The sequence below is a fragment of the Peromyscus californicus genome, unplaced genomic scaffold, assembly GCF_007827085.1.
Source record: "Peromyscus californicus insignis strain IS unplaced genomic scaffold, ASM782708v3 Scaffold_6__1_contigs__length_162567912, whole genome shotgun sequence".
Classification (NCBI taxonomy): domain Eukaryota; kingdom Metazoa; phylum Chordata; class Mammalia; order Rodentia; family Cricetidae; genus Peromyscus; species Peromyscus californicus.
Genome location: NW_026294584.1, coordinates 144,472,677 through 144,493,321, shown reverse-complemented (window position 1 = coordinate 144,493,321; position 20,645 = coordinate 144,472,677). Strand labels below are relative to the sequence as shown.

Below are 20,645 nucleotides of genomic sequence, written 5' to 3'. Positions count from 1 at the left end.
AATTCATACTTTAAGAAAAGTTTAAAGAATCAGAATAGAATCAAAGAGTTGAGATTCGTAATAGAATAGTCCCTTAATTAATTTGGCTTTTCTCCTGTCCCATAGCAGAAGATGGCTCTTTTCCTCTGGCATGATACAGGGAGTTTGCATTTTCCTTTTAACAACATGCTTGAGTTTAAAGAAGGAGAGAGCCATTCTCCAACTCCAAAGTCAGCTTTAAATTTTAATTGAACTGGGACTATTAGAAGTTAAATAGTGTTAAATCTTTAAAGAAAAGCAGAAACAAACATTTAGGAAGACATAAAATTTTTTTAGATAACATACCCATACGCCATTTCACTCTGTTTCTTAGGATAGATGATTTGTTCCTTTTCTTCAGTTGTCTCATTTGTCCAGTGTTCTTCAAATTCGTTAACCTTCATTCTCCTAAAAGACAAAAACAAAAACCTTTCCCCAAGGTTTTTTGGGGATGTTCCTTTTTGACAAGTTATCTGATTAAATGAAAAGGCATGTGTTACTGGTGTAAGTTAGTTTAAATTGGATGTTTACGATAGTTGATGAACTATCACTTCCTCTAATTAAGAGGTCTCTCTTGTTCAAATCGAACCTTTATCAATTTTGATGGTACCCACAGCTTATCTTCTCCTGTAGAAATAAAAGCAAAACCTCGTCCCCAACGTAACACATATCCTGGTTTCCATTCTGAGGTCAGCACATCCTTAAAGTATATAGGTTGATTTAATTCTGTAGTTTTTTTCTATTATCCAATGTTTCTCTGCAGCTGTTGTTCCTTTCTCATTGGCATTGAGAAAATTCAAAGTTAATAGAGCATTATGTAGTCTATTTCTGCGGGTTTTTGTTACTCCTTTTTGTTTATTTAGCATATCCTTTAGAGTTCTGTTTGATCTTTCTATAACTGCTTGACCTGTAGGATTATGTGGTATACCTGTAACATGGTTTATATTATAATAAGCAAAAAACTGTTTCATTTTAACAGAGACATATGATGGAGCATTATCAGTTTTGATTTGTGCAGGTATACCCATAATGGCCATAACTTCTAGCAAATGAGTGATTACAGAATCAGCTTTTTCAGAACTCAAAGCAGTTGCCCATTGAAATCCTGAATAAGTATCGATAGTGTGGTGTACATATTTCAGTTTTCCAAATTCTGCAAAGTGAAACACGTCCATCTGCCAGATTTCATTCCTCTGACTACCCTTTGGGTTACATCCTGCTGGTAATGGTGTTTGATTGTAGAAGGAACAAGTAGGACATTTCTTTACTATTTCTTTGGCTTGTTGCCAGGTTATGGAAAAATCCTTTTTTAAACCTTTACTATTTACATGATGTTTTTTATGAAATTCTGAGGCCTCCAGCACATTTCCTATCAATAATTTATCAATCTCATCATTGCCTTGTGCTAGAGGGCCTGGCAGACCAGTATGGGATCGGATGTGAGTTATATATAAAGGATGACTCCTTTTTCTGATTGTATCTTGTAATTGAATAAATAATGAAGTTAATTCTGAAGCATCGTGGATAAATTCTGCAGTCTCAATATGTAATACTACTCTTTCAGCATACTGAGAGTCAGTTACTATATTGAGAGGTTCTGAAAAATCCATTAATACCAACAGAATAGCATACAATTCTGATTTTTGAACTGAATTATAAGGACTTTGAACCACTTTACTTAAATTTTCTGATTTGTAACCTGCCTTTCCTTGTTTGTTGGCATCTGTATAAAATGTACGAAGTCCAGATATGGGTTTTTTCCTCACAATTAGAGGCAAGTTCCAATCAGCTCTCTTTATAAGATCAATTCTATTGCTTTTGGGATATTTGCTGTTAATTTCTCCCAAAAAATTACTACAAGCTTTTTGCCAAGCTTCATTTTCTATCCATAATTTTTCAATGTCCTCCTTAGTTAAAGGTACGACAATTTCTGCTGGGTCTATTCCTGCTAATTGACGAAGTCTCAATTTTCCTTTCCAAATCAAGTCAGAGATTTTTTCCACATAAGTTTTTAATTTTTTATTTGATTTATTTGGTAAAAATATCCATTCCAATATAATATCTTCCCTTTGCATTAATATTCCTGTTGGGGAATGCCTAGAAGGTAAAATAACCAAAATGCAATCCAGCTTTGGATTAATACGATCTACGTGCCCTTCATGTACTTTCTTTTCTACCAAGGCCAATTCTTTCCCAGCTTCAGGTGATAATTCTCTTGGACTATTTAAGTCCTTATCACCTTCTAAGGTTTTAAACAAATTATTCAGTTCATCATTTTTTACCCCAACAATAGTTCTTAGATGAGAAATGTCTCCAAATAACCTTTGAAATTCATTAAGAGTCTGTAGTCGATCTCTCCTAATTTGCACTTTTTGAGGTCTAATTTTTTGAAGTTCTATTTTATATCCTAAATAATTAATAGAATCTCCTCTTTGTACCTTTTCTAAAGCAATTTGTAATCCCCAGCAAGGCAAAATTTTCTTTACTTTTTCAAACATTCTTTCTAAAGTATCTGCATTTGAATCAGCTAATAAAATGTCATCCATATAATGATAAATTATAGATTTAGGAAATTTTTTACGTACCACTTCTAATGGCTGTTTTACAAAATATTGGCACAAAGTTGGGCTATTCAACATTCCCTGTGGGAGAACCCTCCATTGAAATCTTTTAACCAGTTGAGAATTATTATAAGTAGGCACTGTGAAAGCAAATCTTTCTCTGTCTTTTTCTTGTAAGGGTATTGAAAAGAAACAGTCTTTTAAATCAATAACTGAGAGGCCAGCCTTTTGGTAACAGAGTAGGTAAAGGAATTCCAGATTGTAAAGAGCCCATTGGCTGAATTACTTTGTTAATTGCTCTAAGGTCTGTTACCATTCTCCATTTACCAGATTTTTTTTTTTTATAACAAATACAGGAGAATTCCAAGGGCTGGTTGATTCTTCAATATGATGAGCATTTAAATGTTCTTCCACCAGCTCTTGTAAAGCCTGGAGTTTCTCTCTTGTTAAAGGCCATTGCTGAACCCATACAGGCTTGTCTGTTGACCATTTTAAAGGTAGAGCTGTTAATGTTTTTGGAAGATTATCAGTTGTTGTGCCCTGTTCTTGTATGACATGGATGGCTGGTGAGCACTCATTAGAATAATATCTTTTAATATTTCTCTCAGAAACATGTACTAATTTATGATTTGTTTCTGAGATTGGAGGGATATTAATCTGAGTATTCCATTGTTGTAACAAGACTCAACCCCACAGGTTCATAGCTATGTTAGCCATATATGGTTTTAATTTTCCTTTCCGTCCTTCTGGACCTATACATTCAAGCCATCTTACACTTTGTTTCACTCTAGATAATGTCCCAATTCCTAAGAGTTGAATGTTTACCTCCTGAAGAGGCCAAGTTGGATGCCAAAATTCTGGTGCAATTATGGTAATGTCAGCACCTGTGTCTACCAGACCAGACAACAAAACACCATTTATTTTTATTGTTAGTTTTGGTCTTTGTTCATTAATAGAAGTTTGCCAAAAAATTTTCTTTATGTTTTTTCCTGTATTTCCTATTTTCTCTGTTTCATCATCTCGACTAACATGATTTATTCCAATAGACATTTGGTTATTTAGTTGCTTTGAGTAGGGGTTTCCTCTACAACTGCAGGAAAGGTTTGAACTGGATTTACTGTGGGGGCCTGCCTGAGGCCCCTCTGAGAGTTTCCCGAAGCTCGAGGCAGAGGGTTACCCTGTCTGTCCCTTGTTGATCTACATTCGTTGGTCCAGTGTTTTCCCTTACCACACCTTCTGCATACTCCAGAAGGAAGGGGCATTCTGTTGCCAGTGTTCCTTGAAGAAACATTATTTCTAGGAATGACCTGTTTACAATCCCTTTTCAAATGTCCTTGCTTTCCACATCCAAAACATCTAACATTGCTCAAACCTTTTGAAATTGCTTTTCCTACCCACATATCATCATGGTCATAAGCCTCTACATTAACTGTATCTCTAATCCAATCTTCCAAAGGTGCAGATCTTGCCTTTAATGGCCTAATTATTCTTTTGCACGCTGCATTTGCATTCTCAAAGGCTAAAGATTCAATTATTATCTGACTAGCCTGTGAATTCGGGACCATTTTTTGTACTGCTGAAGTCAATCTTTGTAAGAAATCTGTGAAAGATTCTTTGGGGCCCTGTATAACCTTTGTAAATGACTCAGTTTTTTTTTCCTGGTTCTTCAACTCTGTCTCATGCATTCAAAGCTGCCGTTTTACATAGAACTAGGGTTTGGACATCATATGAACATTGTGTTTGTACTGAAGCATGTTGGCCTTCGCCAATAAGCTGATCCTGGCAGACTTGTATTCCGCTATTCTTCCATTGTCTTTCTATATTTTTAGCCTCATTACTGAACCACATTTTCCACTGGAGATTTTGTCCGGGTTCAAGAACAGCCTGTGCCAATTCCCGCCAGTCCTTTGGTAGAATCCTATTACAAGTTGACCAGGTGTTTAACATTTGCTTTACATATGGGGAGTGCATGCCATAAGATGCTATTGCCTCCTTAAATCTTCATAAGTCTAACATTTCAACTGGAACCCAAGTATTTTGTTCATTCTCTTCATCAGGTAGCTGCTGTACGGCTACTGGATAAATTAAGGGTGATTGTGTGAAAACTGGCTTTCTTTCTGTAACCTTATGATCCAATTTTGAAACAACTTCACTATTTATTTCTTCTGTCTGAATTTGAATTTCTCTATAATTCATTTTTACTGGTTTAACAAGTTTTTCTAAGACTGTTATCCTGGCACTTAAGTTGACGATCTTTTTAAATAGTAAAATGAGGATAAGAAAAGTAATAAACTGAATAATTCGATCAATATTAATCTTTTCATATAGTTGTTCCATTGTCAGAGTGCCTAAAATTTCAAACAAAGCCCAATTTTCTTCCAATGTACACATAAAGCCCATTTTTTTTTAATGTAGAAAAAAATTCTCTTTTAAATAGATATGTTAATTGACTTACCAAGTCTGGGTAGAACAGTAGAATCCCAGGGCATTTCACAGCCACCTGGTGTTCGAGGTGTGAATCCAGCAAGAGAGAGAGAGAGAGAGAGAGAGAGAGAGAGAGAGAGAGAGAGAGAGAAAGTGTAGCCACTTGAGCTGAGTCAAGCCTTGGCTTTACAGGCAGGGGCCCTGTTCAGCAGGGCAGGTCTGAGTTGTTTGTAGCAGTTGCAAGTAGCTCCAGCTGCGGGTCAGTCAGGCCTGGGCCCAAGCTAGGCAGCCGGGCCGCCCAGGCTGGAAACCGGACCTCCCGCCAAGCCAAGCCAAGCGGTTTTTAATGAATTCTTGTCACGTTGGGCGCCAAATGTAGATGTATCCAACCTTCTTATTAAATAATAAACACAGAACCAATGCAAAGAAGAAAGCCAAGAGGTCAGAGCTAAGAGCTAAAACCTTACCCTTCCTCCTGCGGTGGTCCTACCTCTCCGAACCAGAGCTACCCCTGTGTTAAAGTCTTTATATAGAGTTCCTGTCCTGCCTTCTCATTGGTTGTAAACCCAACCACATGACTGCCTCCTCACAGCCTGTCTGTATAGGCCTCCAGGTTTTCCATGATTGGTATTAAGATTAAAAGCATGTGTATCCAATAATGGCTGTATCCCTGAACACACAGAGACTTACCCAGCTCTGCCTACCAAGTGCTGGAATTACAAGTGTACGCTACCACTGCCCTGCTTTCCTATGGCTTGCTAATAGCTCTGACCCCCGGGCAACTTTATTTATTAACATACAAATAATATTTTAATACAAATAAAATATCACCATAGCACACATATTTCATCATCACAAGAACAAACCGTTCCAACATCCATGGCTTTGACAGCACAGTTAAGAACTAGGGTGCAGTTGTGGGTTTCTGTTTGTTTGTTAGTTGGTTAGCTACTGGTTGACACTTTTTGTCTGTGGAAGAATTTATCATCTTTAGAGTGCATTTATTTGCTGCAAAAAATAATTTCAGACTTAGTGAATAGTTTCCAGACTAGTTTAAGACACTCATATAGGGGCTGGAGAGATGGCTCAGAGGTTAAGAGCACTGACTGCTCTTCCAGAGGTCCTGAGTTCAATTCCCAGCAACCACATGGTGGCTCACAACCATCTGTAATGAGATCTGGCGCCCTCTTCTGGCCTGCAGTCATATATGCTGTATACATAATAAATAAATAAATCTTAAAAAAAAAAGACACTCATACAACCTTCCACAATCCATATGTATTCTCATTCTCTCTCTCTCTCTCTTTGATCCATTTGTTTATGAGTTGAAACTCTGTAGATACAGTAATATTCAGTGAGGCCAGCTGCATGTGAAAGTTCAAGACTTATAATCATCTTTTCTTTTCTTTTTTATTAAGAAATTTTTATTCATTTACCATACCAACCACAGATCTCCTCCCCTCCCTTTTCCCACCCCAGTCTTTCCCCCCATCCCAACCCCATTCCCACCTCATCCAAGGCAAGGCCTCCCATGAGGAGTCATCAGAGCCTGATACACTCAGTTGAGGCAGGTCCAAGCCTGTTCCCCTGGCCCAACATTGTGTAAGGTGTCCCACCATAGGCAGTGGGCTCCAAAAAACCCACTCATGCCCTAGTGATGGATCCTAATCCCACTTTAGGGGGCCTCTTAAGCAGATCAAGTTACATAACTGTCTTGCCTACGCAGAGGGCCTAGTCCAGTCTCATAGAAGCTCTACAGCAATTGGTCCATAGCTCATGAGTTCCCACTAGTTTGGTTGGGTTAAGACTTATAATTTCATGGGTAAATGAGTTTGAGGGTAGCCTTAGGCTGCATAGTATGTTTGAGGACATTGTGTGCTTCAGAATAAGATTCTGAATCATGAAGCCTAATAGCAATAATGGTAATAATAATAATAATAATAATAATAATAATAAGCCATCCATAAATATTTTTAGAGGCAAGCAATTTCTTTTATATCATACTGAAACAAACTCAATAAATGTAGATGATTTATTAATATGTTTTAATCCATAATCAATGGTCTTATTAGTCACTTTTGTCAGTTTTCTGGGTCATGTCACTGTTGATATTTCTTTGTATTCAGTATCATGCAGTGCATTTATGTGTGATGTCCATTAGTTCTGAAACGATTTGACTCATGATTGTTTTCTTACTTCCTTTTTTCCTTTCTTCTTTCCTTACTTTCTTTCCATCTCTCTTTCTTTTTTCCTTTACTTTTTCCTTCCTTCCTTTCTTCCTTTCCTCCTTCATTTCTTCTTTCTTCATAACTTTCTTTATTTATTCCTTTACTTCTCTCTTTCTTTCATTCTTTCTGTTGACAATTACATTTAAAAAAATCAAGTCTTGAAGTTAGAGTGTGCATGTGATAAAATGCACCCACTGTAGGTCATGAGGAATGAGTTTTAGCAAATATGTATCCCTTTGCAATCAACATTCTGCAAATTAGTTTTATGTCAGCTTGACACATGCTAGATTCCTCTGAGAAGAGAGAACCTCAAGTGAGAAAGTGCCTCAATAACAAACATCTGGCAGTAGGCAAACCTTAGGGTATTTTCTTAATTAATGACCAATGTGGGAGGCCCCAGGCCATTGTAGGTGATATCACTTCTAGGCTGGTAGTGTCGGGGACTATAAGAAAGTAGGCTGAGAAAATTTGGGGAATGGGCCAGTAAGCTGCAGTCCTTTATGACATATGCATCTATCCCTGCCTGGGGTCCAGCTTCCAGCAGTGTAGGGCTTGAAAGAAATCCACAGAGTAGGCAAAATTCAACCTTTTTTTTTTTATCTGAGGGGGTAATGGAAAGACATTCACACACTCTCTTGATAGTTTTCTTCTTCTGTATTCTTTATTCTGGGTTCTCTATTCTGTATTCTATGATTTTATATTTCCTCTACAGCTTATATACCCCAACAAACTCTTTCAGGCAATATAAAAATTACAATGTGGTTACTGTAGATCGATAACTTTCTCCTACCTGCCTGTTCCTGAATAACCAGTCAGAGGCTTAATATTAATTATAAACTGCCTATTACTCAGGCTTATTTTTACCTAGCTCTTACAATTTAAATTAACCCATTTCTATTAATCTATAATTTGCCACATGTCTCATGGCAAATATTTAATATTTAATATTTTGAGTGTTCTAGTACATCTTGGTCCTCCTTTGGCTGACTGGCATCTGCTTCAACTCTGCCCTCCTTTTTCACTGTATTAAGCCAAATCAGCTTAATTTATCATCCAGTGGGAACAACATATATTCGCAGCATACAGAAAGACATCCCACAGCATTTCCCCTTTTCTGCCTAATCAAAAAGAAGTTTTTAACTTTAATATAGGAAAATTACATATAACAAAACAGTTATCAAGCAAGAATTATAGTTATAATATCTAGTCTATTTTTATTTGGCAAAATTAAAGAAAATACTCTATCATCTATCCAGTTTTCATGACTCTGAAGTTTCATCTCTAATTTACCTCTTATCATCACTAAGAAAAACTGCAATTATAACTATCTGTCTTCAACTCCATCAGAGACCCCAGAGGATATTTACTTGAGTAAACAGAAAGAGAATTGTAAGCAACTTCTAAAATTTTAGGTATAATAGAGACACCTGGCTGCTTGAACAGTCACTCAAAGTTCTTTTGTGTTGGGACATCCATCTTCAGACTACAGTATCTGGCAGACATTTCAGTGAAGCGTGAAATTTGAAGTTCTGTCCTGCCTACATTGGCAGAGTTTATCAGTCACTTTCCTCTGTGTCTTGCAGAATGTCTGCAGTTTCTTCTGTGAAGCAGGAACCTGAATGACCATCCTGCCTTGTTTTAGCAAAGTTCAGTGCTCACTTTCCTATAGGTCCTGTCTGCCCAGTTTATATAACAAATTGTCAAGCAGTACAGGAAAGAACAGTTTCTTGCCCAAATAGCTAGCCTTTGCCACATTGAAAGCAAACTCCATATGGAATTTCTTTATTGCTCATCACTTTTTGAAGTAATTGGTGCTGCCAGGAGCAGACATGTCTCAATGTCCAGAAAAGTCTAAGTTCTTAAAACGCTTTAAATGCTATATTTTGAAGTGTTTGAAGATTATCCTACCTATCTGAAATATATCTCTACATATCTAGAAAACCTAAGTAATATGACTATAATTTTGACTATTACAGATGACTATTAATTTGTATTTTAACTATATATTACCTTTTTAAATGAATTGTATAAACATAATACCTTAAACAAGAGTGGAAATATACATATAGTACAACAAAATTGACCATATATTTGTAGTAATAAACCAAAATCCATACCAATGTAAAGTATTTTGACATTAAGTTATTTTTTACATTAAAGTAGATTTAATAATCTACCTCTTTCTTATAATTTCTATATCATACCCCCCTTTTTTCTTTAGAGAGAGACTGACTATGACCATTAATCACATATAACCAACCCCCTTTCAATGAAAACAAACATTCATAAACACTATTTTGGGAATTTGGGCATAGTTTTTTATACTACTTCATGTTGATTGTTGACACTGGTAATCTTATGGGGATCCTGAGAAAATTTGAGATAATGGTCAAGTCCTGTGAAGATCAGCTACAACCTTTGTTGATATACACCATCTATCAAGGTTCAGGAGGCCTTGCTTGATCAAATCTGATCCATCTTAACCTAAAACGACTGCACAGCCTCTTACTTCCTGTAGAAACAAAAGCAGAGCCTGTTTTCCAAAGCAACGTATCCTTAGACCCAAATTTTGAAGTCAAGATACCTTTAAAATATACATATTTGTAGCTAGAGAGTTTCTCTCCAGGTCCCGCCATGCCCCTGTAGTCCCACAATCCACTTATAAAATAAACACCCAGATGTTTACATTATTTAAATTGTTTGGCTTAATGGCTCAGGTTTTTAGTTAGCTGTTTTTGTATCTTAAATTAATCCATTTTTATTAATTTATAAGTTGCCATGTGGCTTGTGGCTTACCAGTATCTTTACATTTTTTTATGGTGGTGGCTGGCAGTATCTTTTTGTTTTAGTCTTTTACTTTTTAGACTTCTCTTTGCTCTTTGTCTCGCCTATATTTTGTTTGGCTACTGGCCAATCAGCATTTTATTTATCAATCAATCATTTATAGCACTTTTTTTAAAGGAAGGTTTTATTTTAACATAGTAAAAATATATATAACAAAATAATTATTAAGCAAGAATTATAGTTACAGTATCTAGTCTATTTATAATATCAAGTCTATTTGTATTTGGCAAAATTAAGGAAGTTATCCTATCTATTTTATATTTGTGAATCTAAGGTTTTATATTTAACTTATTTTTTATCATAACTAAGGAAATTATAACTATTTAGTCTTTAACTACATCAAAGACCCCAGAAGGATATACTATTACCTGAGAAATGGGAGAAGGACATAAGCAATTTTGGGGAGTCTTTTGAGAGTAGACAGAGACAGCTGGCAGCCTGGACAGTCATCTAAATTTCTTTGTAAAGTTGGGGCATCTGTCTTTAGCCCACAGGCCTAGAGTCTTTTAGTCACTTTTTTGTGTCTTGTAGAATGTCTGGCAGTTTTTTCTGTAAAACAGGAATCTGAAGGACCATTTCGCCAAGCAAAGTTTAGTGGTCACCTTTCTCTGAGTCCTGCATGTCCAGTTGATACATTTTTTTAAGCAGTCCAGGCAAGAACAGATTTTGTCCAAATGGCTATTTTTGTCAAGAAGATAAACTCCATACAGATTGTCTTTGATATCCATCCTTCTCTCTGAAGTAAAATGGTGCTGTCAGGAGCAGACATGTGTCTCATTGTCCAGAAAGTCTAAATTTTTAAAAATATTTTAAATGTCATATTTTGTAGGTCTTTGAAGTGTTTGAAGATTACCTACCTAACTGAATTATATCTATGTGTACCTAGAAAACATAACTAACATGGCTACAAGTATGATTATCATAAATGACTAATTATTAATTTATATTTTTTCATTATCCATTACAATCTAAATGATTTATATAAACATAATACCTCAAATAAGAGTAGAAATATACATACAGTATAACAAAATTAACTTTAAATTTGTTTCAATATTAAATTTATACCAATGTAAAACATTTTAAACAAGTTGTTGCTCCTTAAAAGTAGGTTCATTACTCTACCCTTCTATCCTATTATACCTATATCACATGTTAGTTTAAATTAGTAGCACCCACAATCAAATGTCTCCCTGCAGTTAGCTCATTAACAGTCAAAAAATTCAAAGAAAACACAATAACATACACAATACAGATTCTGTGTATTTTCCATCTTTACATGGCTTATTTTTTTATGTATTACTTTATTATTTTTCAAGACTTTATTTTTATGACTATCTATACCCATTCTCTCCTTTTTCTAAAGCCTATGTACATTTTTTGGACATACTATGACCCATTTAGAGTTTTTTTTTCCATCTGAATTTGTCTTCATTGGATATATGTAATCCTTTTCTGACCACAACTTTAAACTGCTAAGCACTAGGACCAAAGCAGCAGCTTTGGTGGCTGACTCTGTTCCATTCCTTTGTTCCCTGAGTGCCTACCTTCATAGTGGAAGTATCAGTGGGAGCCACATTTATTACCCCAACTCTGGGAAGCAGTATTAAGTATCATGCAGCTGTGTTCTTAAGCCTGCAGCTGTGCTTTCAAGCCTGCAGGCAGCAGCTGAAGAAGTCTCTTTATACCTCAGCCTGTGAGGGGCTGTGGGAGTCCACCATGTTCAGCTGAGGCTCACCATGGCCAGGGGATACAATTCTGTCCCTCAACCTGTAATGAGAGACATGAATTAGGAAACCACTCCTGGCTTTGTTTTAGAATCTCTCTCTCTTTTTTTAAAACTCTCTCAGGTTTTATGTAGAAATTCTTGCCAAACACCTGAGCACCAGATGTAGACAGATGTATCTCTCCCGCTTGCCTGTTCCTGAATACCCATTCAGAGGCTTAATATTAATTACAAACTGTTTGATCTATAGCTCATGCTCATTACTAGTTATCTCTTACATCTTAACTTAACCCATTTCTATTAATCTATGTATCTTCACATGGCCGGTGACTTACTGGTACTTTCACATCTTGCTTCTTGGGCAGTTTACTGCCTTCTCCTAGATTCCACCATCTTCTCCTTGTATCTCTGCAGTTTTTTTTTTTTAACTAAGAGTAATAAAACATATTCACTGCATACAGAAAGACATCTCACAGCAGGTTGCATTCTATTCTTCAAGTGAATGATTATATTGAATACAGGGAAAAACGTGTTTTTCATCTGTCTTACATGATTAAAACTAAGTTATTCCAAGAACTCACATACATTTACATCTAAATAACTTGTTATAGATTAACAGGGTATGAGCAACCATGGTATTTTTCTCAGCCAGTTTTTTTGCTGGCAGTCTGCATATTACGCTTACAAAGAAAGAATCAATCAGTTTATTACTTATAATAAAGGGTAATCTTTTAAGGAATTTTAAAAGAATCAAAAACCTAGGCTTTTACATATGGAAAACAATCAATTAGCCCTACTTTAAATACTTAGAGTACATATCCACTCATTAGTAGGTTTTTGTTTTTGTTTTTTAAAATCAGGAGATTGGGGGTAGAAATGTGTACAAGGAATTAACCAACATCTTTGATCAACAATCAAGCCGAGCAAGGAAAGTACTTTTGGTGGAATAATTGGGTTGCTTTGTTTTTTGATCCCTAAATTAGCTATGTGTCCTTGTGAACTTTAGAGTGTTTTCTAGGGTTTTTCATCTCAAAGCTATTATCAAAACATCTTAATTTAACCTGAAGATATTTTAAGGCTTTGTTTCAGCTATAATGCATCTATCTACATTAAGATTAAAAGAATTTAAGCTATTTTGGCTACTTGGACTCAATTGTGTTACTTAAGCTTAACCTTACCCACAGTCTATATGGCTCCTCAATCAAAACTCATGTGTTTTAGCTTTGTGACACTTTCTTGTTTTAATTCTTATCCTCTGTAGCCCCTGCTTTATCAGAGGAAAGGCAACATTTTATCCTACATTTACCTATGTTAATTTTTCTACTAAAATAATCTCCATCATAATGCCTTACTATATTTATTAAAGACCACCAATCATGAAATTCTATTCAAACTAACACTATTATTGTATAAAATCATTACTTCAGTTAAACAGTACAGTTTAGAAGGATATCATCTCAAAAGTAATCCTCAGGTAAAAAAAAGCCCAGTAGAATAGAATATTTTTAAGAGTTGATCATACTGCATTAAGAGAAGTGGGGATCTCCCCACGCCCATTCATACTATGCCAGATACCAGAGGAAGAGGGCAGCAGCAAACTTGTAAAAGCCCAGCAGAAGCAAAAGACATTCTAGAGTCTGTGGTCTTGGGGACTTTTCTGTCTGAAATTTACCCATTAAGGTTTTGTTTCCTGATGTCCAGTCAATTGCCATCTGAAGCTCTTCTGTCATTGCCAATGGCATGCATCAGATTGTGCTCCTGCTCTGTTTATTTCTATATGCTCTATATACAGCCCTCTTCTATACATCTCTCTTCTACATATCTCCTCCTACATATATCTTTATACAGATGTTTCTCTATCTCTCTACACAGCTCTGTCTTCTACATAAATACTCATCTTCCTCTCCACACAGTTCTCTCAAACAGCTCTCATAGCTCTCTCTCTCTCTCTCTCTCACAGCTCCTCTACATAGCAGCAGTTCTCTCTGAGAAAAAAATTCCAGACAAATATATGAGCTACATTATGAGAGTCAGAGCCATTCAATAACATGAGAATCATAGTTTCTTTCAGGCTAGGGATGTCACATTGGCCAGCCAGTCAGTGAGTGGAAATGCTTGGCTGTCAACCAAGCTCCTTGGTGAGCAGGTAGGAGGCACATAGACTGAATGGTCAGCATTTCCCAACAGAAAGTGACATTGAAATTCAGGACTTAAACAATAAACAATTCAGTGGCTGAACCTCAAGCCTTGTGTCATAAACTGAGGTTGGAAGTCTGCGCAGAGAGTCAGTTGCTGAGAGAATTATGTCTACTAAAGTTGCTTTGTGCTTGACTTTAAGTTCAACAAACAGACACTTTGGAATTTGTCCTTGTGCCTACTTTGCAGGGGCAACTAGTTCATTTTGAATTTGCTCTAAAGTCTAAACTCAGCTTTTAAAAAAAGCTGTCTTTGTAGCCGAGAATACTGTTTTTTTCCTATGTCAGCCTGAGTTATGAAAAAATCCTGGTATTCTTTCTATTCATCAGAATTATACAGCTTAATGAGAAGTCATCTTCCTAACCATCCACAGATATATGTGCCCATAAGATTGAGATGTAATCATGAGATTAAATATACACATCACATGAGATTATTCATTATAGTGCAGGTGTTAGGGAGACACCACAGCTGTTTTTGCAGATGTGAAATTACAGACAGAAGCAAAGTGTTTGTGGCACCATAAGCTTTGCTTGAACAGTGTTCCTGCATCAGAAAATTATTCATCTGGTGTGTTGATGCTTGAACTATCAACTGCTATCTGTTGTATAATGCCATGGCTCTTGAAATTCACAGACCAGTGATTCATTCTTTTTGTTACAAAGCACTTTTGTATTACACAAATATACCATGATATTTCTCCATATGTGAACATATGGTGTGTTCCTAAGTTTTGACAATTATGAGTTATTGCAATTATGAAAGCTATCATGCCAAGTTGTGTACAAGTCACTGTGTAAGCATACATTTTTCTTTGTAGTAAATATCTTTTGTGAACAGTTATTATCTTCTGTGTCATTTCTTCCTTTTACACATTAAATATACACACATGATTTCCTGACTGTACCCATGAGCATGTTTTATGGCTGTCTAATGTTTATTCCATTCCTAATGTATCTAACCTTGCCTATCTGTGTCCCACAAGCCACTTGGTTTCATTTATCTTATTTTCTTCTAAATTCCTATGGTAAATTTGAATATTCCATTTCTCTCCATCTTAAATCCAAGATTCAAAGAACATGATTTCTTTGCTAAAAACTGATGACTTTGAATTCTCAGTTTCATGTAGTGTGAGTGGGTTTCATTCTCTTTCTGTCTTTCTTTGTCAGAGTCTTATTAGCCCACACTAGCTTCAAACTCCCTATGTACTGAAGTGTGCTCAAATCCCTATGTATTGAACTGTGATTCTCCTACTTTCATCTCCAAAATACTGGAACTATAATTGTGCCCAACTATGCCAGGCTGGATTTATTATTGAGGATCTCCATTTTGAATTCATTCTGTAGTCAGCTTCCTCTATCAGGGGGAAAACGGGCTACAGTTCTTCTCTGACCATTTGAGTTTTTTTTTCCAGCATCTGCTAACACCTCAGCCTGAGCAGGAATCTGATTTCTGTCAGATTTTACAGGATGATCTTAATTATTAATTAATTACCTTTTGGTTTCTGGTTTTGTTACATAGCTCAGGTTAAACTGGAACTAACAGTCCTTCTGTTTTAGCTTATGTACTAATGTACTTTGTTTTCTAATTTTTTAATATGTTTTTTATTTTGCATTTAATTTTTTTTCAAAGAAGGGTAGTTATGGCTTCTAATATACAATCCTGTAGAAATCATAGTTGTATTGCATGCAAGGAATTCAGTAGATTATCATGTTTCAGAGGAGACCCATTAACTATGAGATGGGGGAAGAAGAAAGGGAAAATAGCACAAAATACTAGTTATAAGCCTTCATCTGTGCCTGTATTCCAAATCTTCCCTCTCTCATTAAAACCCAAGCATATGAGACCCTGTTATGTGTGCTACACATATTTGTTTATACCTAGCACATTTATTGACAAAATATAAGTGGGAAAGAAGGTTTAGCATAAAATAATTCCTTGGAAATATTAAAAATCAATTTTACCTGCTAATCAAAAATTGCAAGTGTGAAATAAGATGGGGATTTTGGTATGATCAAGAGATCATTTCTTTTTAATGAACTTAGAAAATAAAAACATTTTAGTGATGAACTTATGATTAATAGTTCCATATTCTGTATATTTTGGCAAATAGAAATTTTAAATTCATGACATTTCAGTGAATGTTCAAAATTAAATAATTGACTATTATTTTTGTACTTTAGTGACTTGAACACAGCGAAATTTGATCATTCTACTGAAAGATGTGCATTTTTATCTAGAGCAAGACTAAATAATGATAACTGTGATCGACTCTACCACTGTATCTGTGAGAAGAGACTGGATAAATTCCCTGATTCATCCTGCAGCAGGAGCTAAAGGCAAAATGGAATGTGCTGATCCTCATTTGTTTCCTATAATAATTTGTGACTCCTTATGAACAAGTGTTTTGGTCACAGGACTGGGTTCTCTGTGTAAACAGGGAGATGAGCTGAAAGAGGTTGAAAATATTCTCCCAAATCTGACTTGGCAGAGCAGAGGCCATCTTTCTTCCTGGAAGACACAGAACACATCTTCTCTGGTGCATGGACACTCTTTGCCCCAAGCCCTGAAGAATCTGCTCTTTCTGTTTACTTAAACACCCATAGAACTAAATAAAGAACCCTAAAAAACAGTCTGACTATTTCATTATCAATAAGATAAATCGTCTCAATTGAAAGCACACTTAAGAATTACAGTGTAGTTGTAAGCTTCAATTTCTTAGTTGTTAGTTGGTTGCTGTTCTGTTTTATTTTGTGTGTTTTGTTTCACATAGAAGTTTTCTTCATTGTTATAAACATTTCACTTGCCCATAAAATTTAGTTTCAAATTTGGTAAACATTTGCAAGTATAGTTCAAGGAACTACTGAATACATTTTATCCAAAACCTCAGTTTATCCCATCCTTCTTTGAACCATCTATGATAAGTTGAAACCTTATAGAAATGGTAATGATTGAAGTTTGCTAGATGTAGTGGCTTACACTTGTAATCTTAGCAATTAGGAGGCTAAGACAAGATTGCTAAAAAAATTAATACAGTGAGTGCCTGTGTCAAGGAACCAAACAAACCAAACAAAATTGAGGCCTAAAAGTTCCAAAGTATTTTCCAGGGACAGCACTTAATCTTATACAACTGTCCCCAAGAAATCAAACTTAGGACTTTTAGTATTGATACAGTAATTTGTTCTAATCTAGGATCCATGTACTCATCTACTGACTGGATAATGTCACTCTAGGTATTTCCTTCATGTTCAGGTTCACGTGCATTCAGTACTGATATCGTTTTTTGTGTTCTTTAGTCTTGAATAGTTTTTTATGTTTTTTGGTAGTGATAGTTTTTTTGTTTGTTTCTTCCTTTTTTCCAAGACAGGGTTTCTCTGTGTTATTCTGTCTGTCTCAGAATTCTCTCTGTATAGCAGGCTGACCCAGCACTCAGAGATTTGACTGCCTATGCCACCTGAGTACTGAGATATATAGCCTTGGCCACTCTAAATCTTGTTATATCAACAAGATTGCCCTCTAACTCATGGAGATACACTTTTTTGCCCCTCAAGTGCTGGGGTTAAAGACAAGCAACACTATGTCCAGCTGAGAAATATGGACTTTAATAAGTACACTACTTATCCTCCATTAAATCCAAGCAGAACATTGCCCTCTCCTTGTCCCTCGGTGTACTCTTACACAGTAAGTTGGTTCTATTCCCATTACAGCTTTGTATCTACCTTCTTTTCCTCATAACATTTTAAACATTAACCGACAATTTCTTCTTCTTCTTCTTCTTCTTCTTCTTCTTCTTCTTCTTCTTCTTCTTCTTCTTCTTCTTCTTCTTCTTCTTCTTCTCGAGGCATGGTTTCTCTGTGTAGCTTTGCACCTCTCCTGGATCTCCCTCTGTAGACCAGGCTGGCCTCGAACTCACAAAGATCCATCTGCCTCTGCCTCCTGAGTCCTGGGATTAAAGGCGTGCACCACCACCGCCTGGCAAATTTCTTCTTTTTAAAAATAATATTTTTTACTAATTCTTTGGTAATTTCATGCCATATTCTTTTGCCATATTTTTAATCATATTCACTTCTCCTGTTTCAATTCCTGTTCCTATCCATTCAACTCCTTGTTTCTTTCTCTTTTTCCTTTTAAAACCCATTGAGTATAGTTGTGTTGGTCAGCTACCTTTGGATATTAGGACTGCCCTGGAGTTGGTTCACAGAAAATATTAATAAAATTGACAAACCTTTGGCCAAATTAACTAAAATATACTGAGAGGATTGAAATTAATAAAGTCAGAGATGAAAAGGGAGACATGATGGACACTGAGAAAATATAGGGAATCATAAGGACATACCTTAAAAAAAATCTACATTTCACTCATATAAAAACTGGCTACCCATAAGTTTGGAGCACAGAGAGGGGAACACTTCCGAAATCTTTTTATGATGCCAGCAAATGTTTATTGGAATATCCGCCTGTTGGAATTTTCCTTTAGTGAGTATGAAATGACCTCCCCTGCTGCTTCTCACTAGTTTTGGTTTCATCTCTATTTTGTGAGATAACAGAAAAGTACACCTTCTTGTTTCTTAGTTCCCTTTGCTTGGAGTATCTTTTCCACTCATTCCTCCTAAGTTCATATAAGAATTACTTTTCTAATGTTTGATAAAACACCATGATTCAGACACATTTTGAAGAAAGGGTTTATTTTAGGCTTATGGTTCAGGAAGGCTAGGTTCCATAATGGTTGACCATAGACATGTTGGAGGAAATAACTGAGATCTTACATCTCAAATCACATACAGGAAGCAGAGCAAGCTAACTCTAAATGTAGTGAAATCTTTTGAAAAATCATAGCCTGCCCTCTGTGACATGCTTCATCCAGGAAGACTATACCTCCTAATCTTCCCCAAACAGCCACCAACTTGGAATCAAGTATTCAAATATCTGAAATTTATATGGTACATCTCATTTAAACCATCCTTGGTGGTATTCACAATTTAGTCATGTTTCTAGAAGATTTATTAAAGTGACAAGTTTAGTGAAAAACAGAGAAAAGAGATGTGTTCAATGTGACTATAACTGAGAACAGATAAAAAAAACAGTTCAGTGAACTTCAAGTCCATCTTTGCTGTTCCTAAAACGAGGCTTAGGTTTAAACAGAGTTCATGAGATATACATAAATAAACAGTACTGTTCATCGTGTGGTTCAAATTATCACTGCTCTCTTTGCTTCAGTCCCTTCGCAAGAAGTTTATAGAACCCTTTGCCATAATTGTAATCTGCTGTGGGATGTCTTTCTGTATGCTGTGAATATGTGTTGCTCTGATAGGTTGATAAATAAAGCTACATTGGCATATGGCAGGGCAGGATGGAGCCAGGAGGGAAAATTCACAAAAGATAGGAGAGAAGAAAGGAGAGTGGGGCACATGCTGCTAGCCTTTGCCAGGAGAAGCAAGATGTAAAGTACCGGTAAGCCCCAAGCCATATGGCAAGGTATAGATTTATAGAAATGGGTTAATTTAAGATATAAGAGCTAGCTAGCAAGAAGCCTGCCATGGCCAGAGTTTGAAAATAATATAAGCCTCTGTATGTTTATTTGGGTCTGAGTAGCTGCAGGACAGGTAGGATACAGAAAAACTTCCAGCTACAGTAATCTGCATAAATAAAATGTAGGCATAAACTGAGTTAGACCTTTACTTAGAGCTGTTGATCCAAAATGGTGACCTTTGGTCACCTGTAGCCACTGGGTCCCTGGGAAGTTAGTGACTTAGATAATATCTATAAGAATTAATTCTATGGAAATATTAAAATAAACAAAAAGCTAAGGATTCTATGTAGTTCCAAACTATGCTTTTAATCTCTAGATTTGAGCCCCATAAACTCAGAACTCCTTCATTCCCACATGAAGCTGTCAGACCTCAAGAAATCCCTTCCTGACACATCTAAGATAGTATTTTTCCAACTCTCTCTTTACATTTCCTCTTACACAATTACTTTGTTTCCTTTCTTAGACTGAAACTTACTACAGGAAACCAAGTGGAGGATAAGAATACTACAGAAATAACACAGTATAAGGTTTCTCTTTTTCATATTCTGGAAGGGCCTCAAAATTTTAGTGGTGTTTGGTTGAATCTTACATAACCATTATCATAAGTTGGTAGCAACTTGGAGTTAAAACCACCCAAAGGACATTTTCTTCTGCCATCCCCACCAGTGATTCACTCTTCCAGAAGCCTCGTTGCCCTCATGGCCACTGATACCACCTCTCCTGTGAAAACCTATGATAAAGTTGGCTGCAGACTTTCTGGATGCCTTGTGTTCTCCTGACTTTTATTTTAGCTATCTTGACCCATACTATGGCAGGTATACCATAGCCACACATTGTCAGAAAGACAAGAACCAAAAATTAGGGATATTTAGAAAGCCAGTGGTCTCAAAATGCTTTTGAGCCACTGGGTGAAACAGACTTTTCATTATATGTGTGTGAATACATGCCTAAGGACTACATACTTATAGTTGTTATGAGTTTCAGTGGGCTTCTGAAAACAGAAAAATATAACAGTACTTGCAATTTCTAGAAGTAGGAATGGCCTCATAGGCAAAGTAAAGCATTTGGATCCCTCATAATCATTCTGGATTTATTACCCCTGTAGCTATAAAATTTAG

At 36.1% G+C, this 20,645-nt stretch overlaps 1 protein-coding gene across 1 annotated transcript in view; it reads left to right on the top strand.

Annotated features, from left to right (window-relative positions):
• The window catches only part of LOC128099782 (killer cell lectin-like receptor 2), a 31,035-nt gene extending 14,701 nt beyond the window's left edge, over positions 1–16,334 (top strand). The window contains exon 6 of the mRNA XM_052721600.1: positions 16,181–16,334. Coding sequence (XP_052577560.1) covers positions 16,181–16,334 — 154 coding nt within the window. The remainder of the gene's footprint in view (positions 1–16,180) is intronic.
• The last annotated feature ends 4,311 nt before the right edge of the window (positions 16,335–20,645 follow it).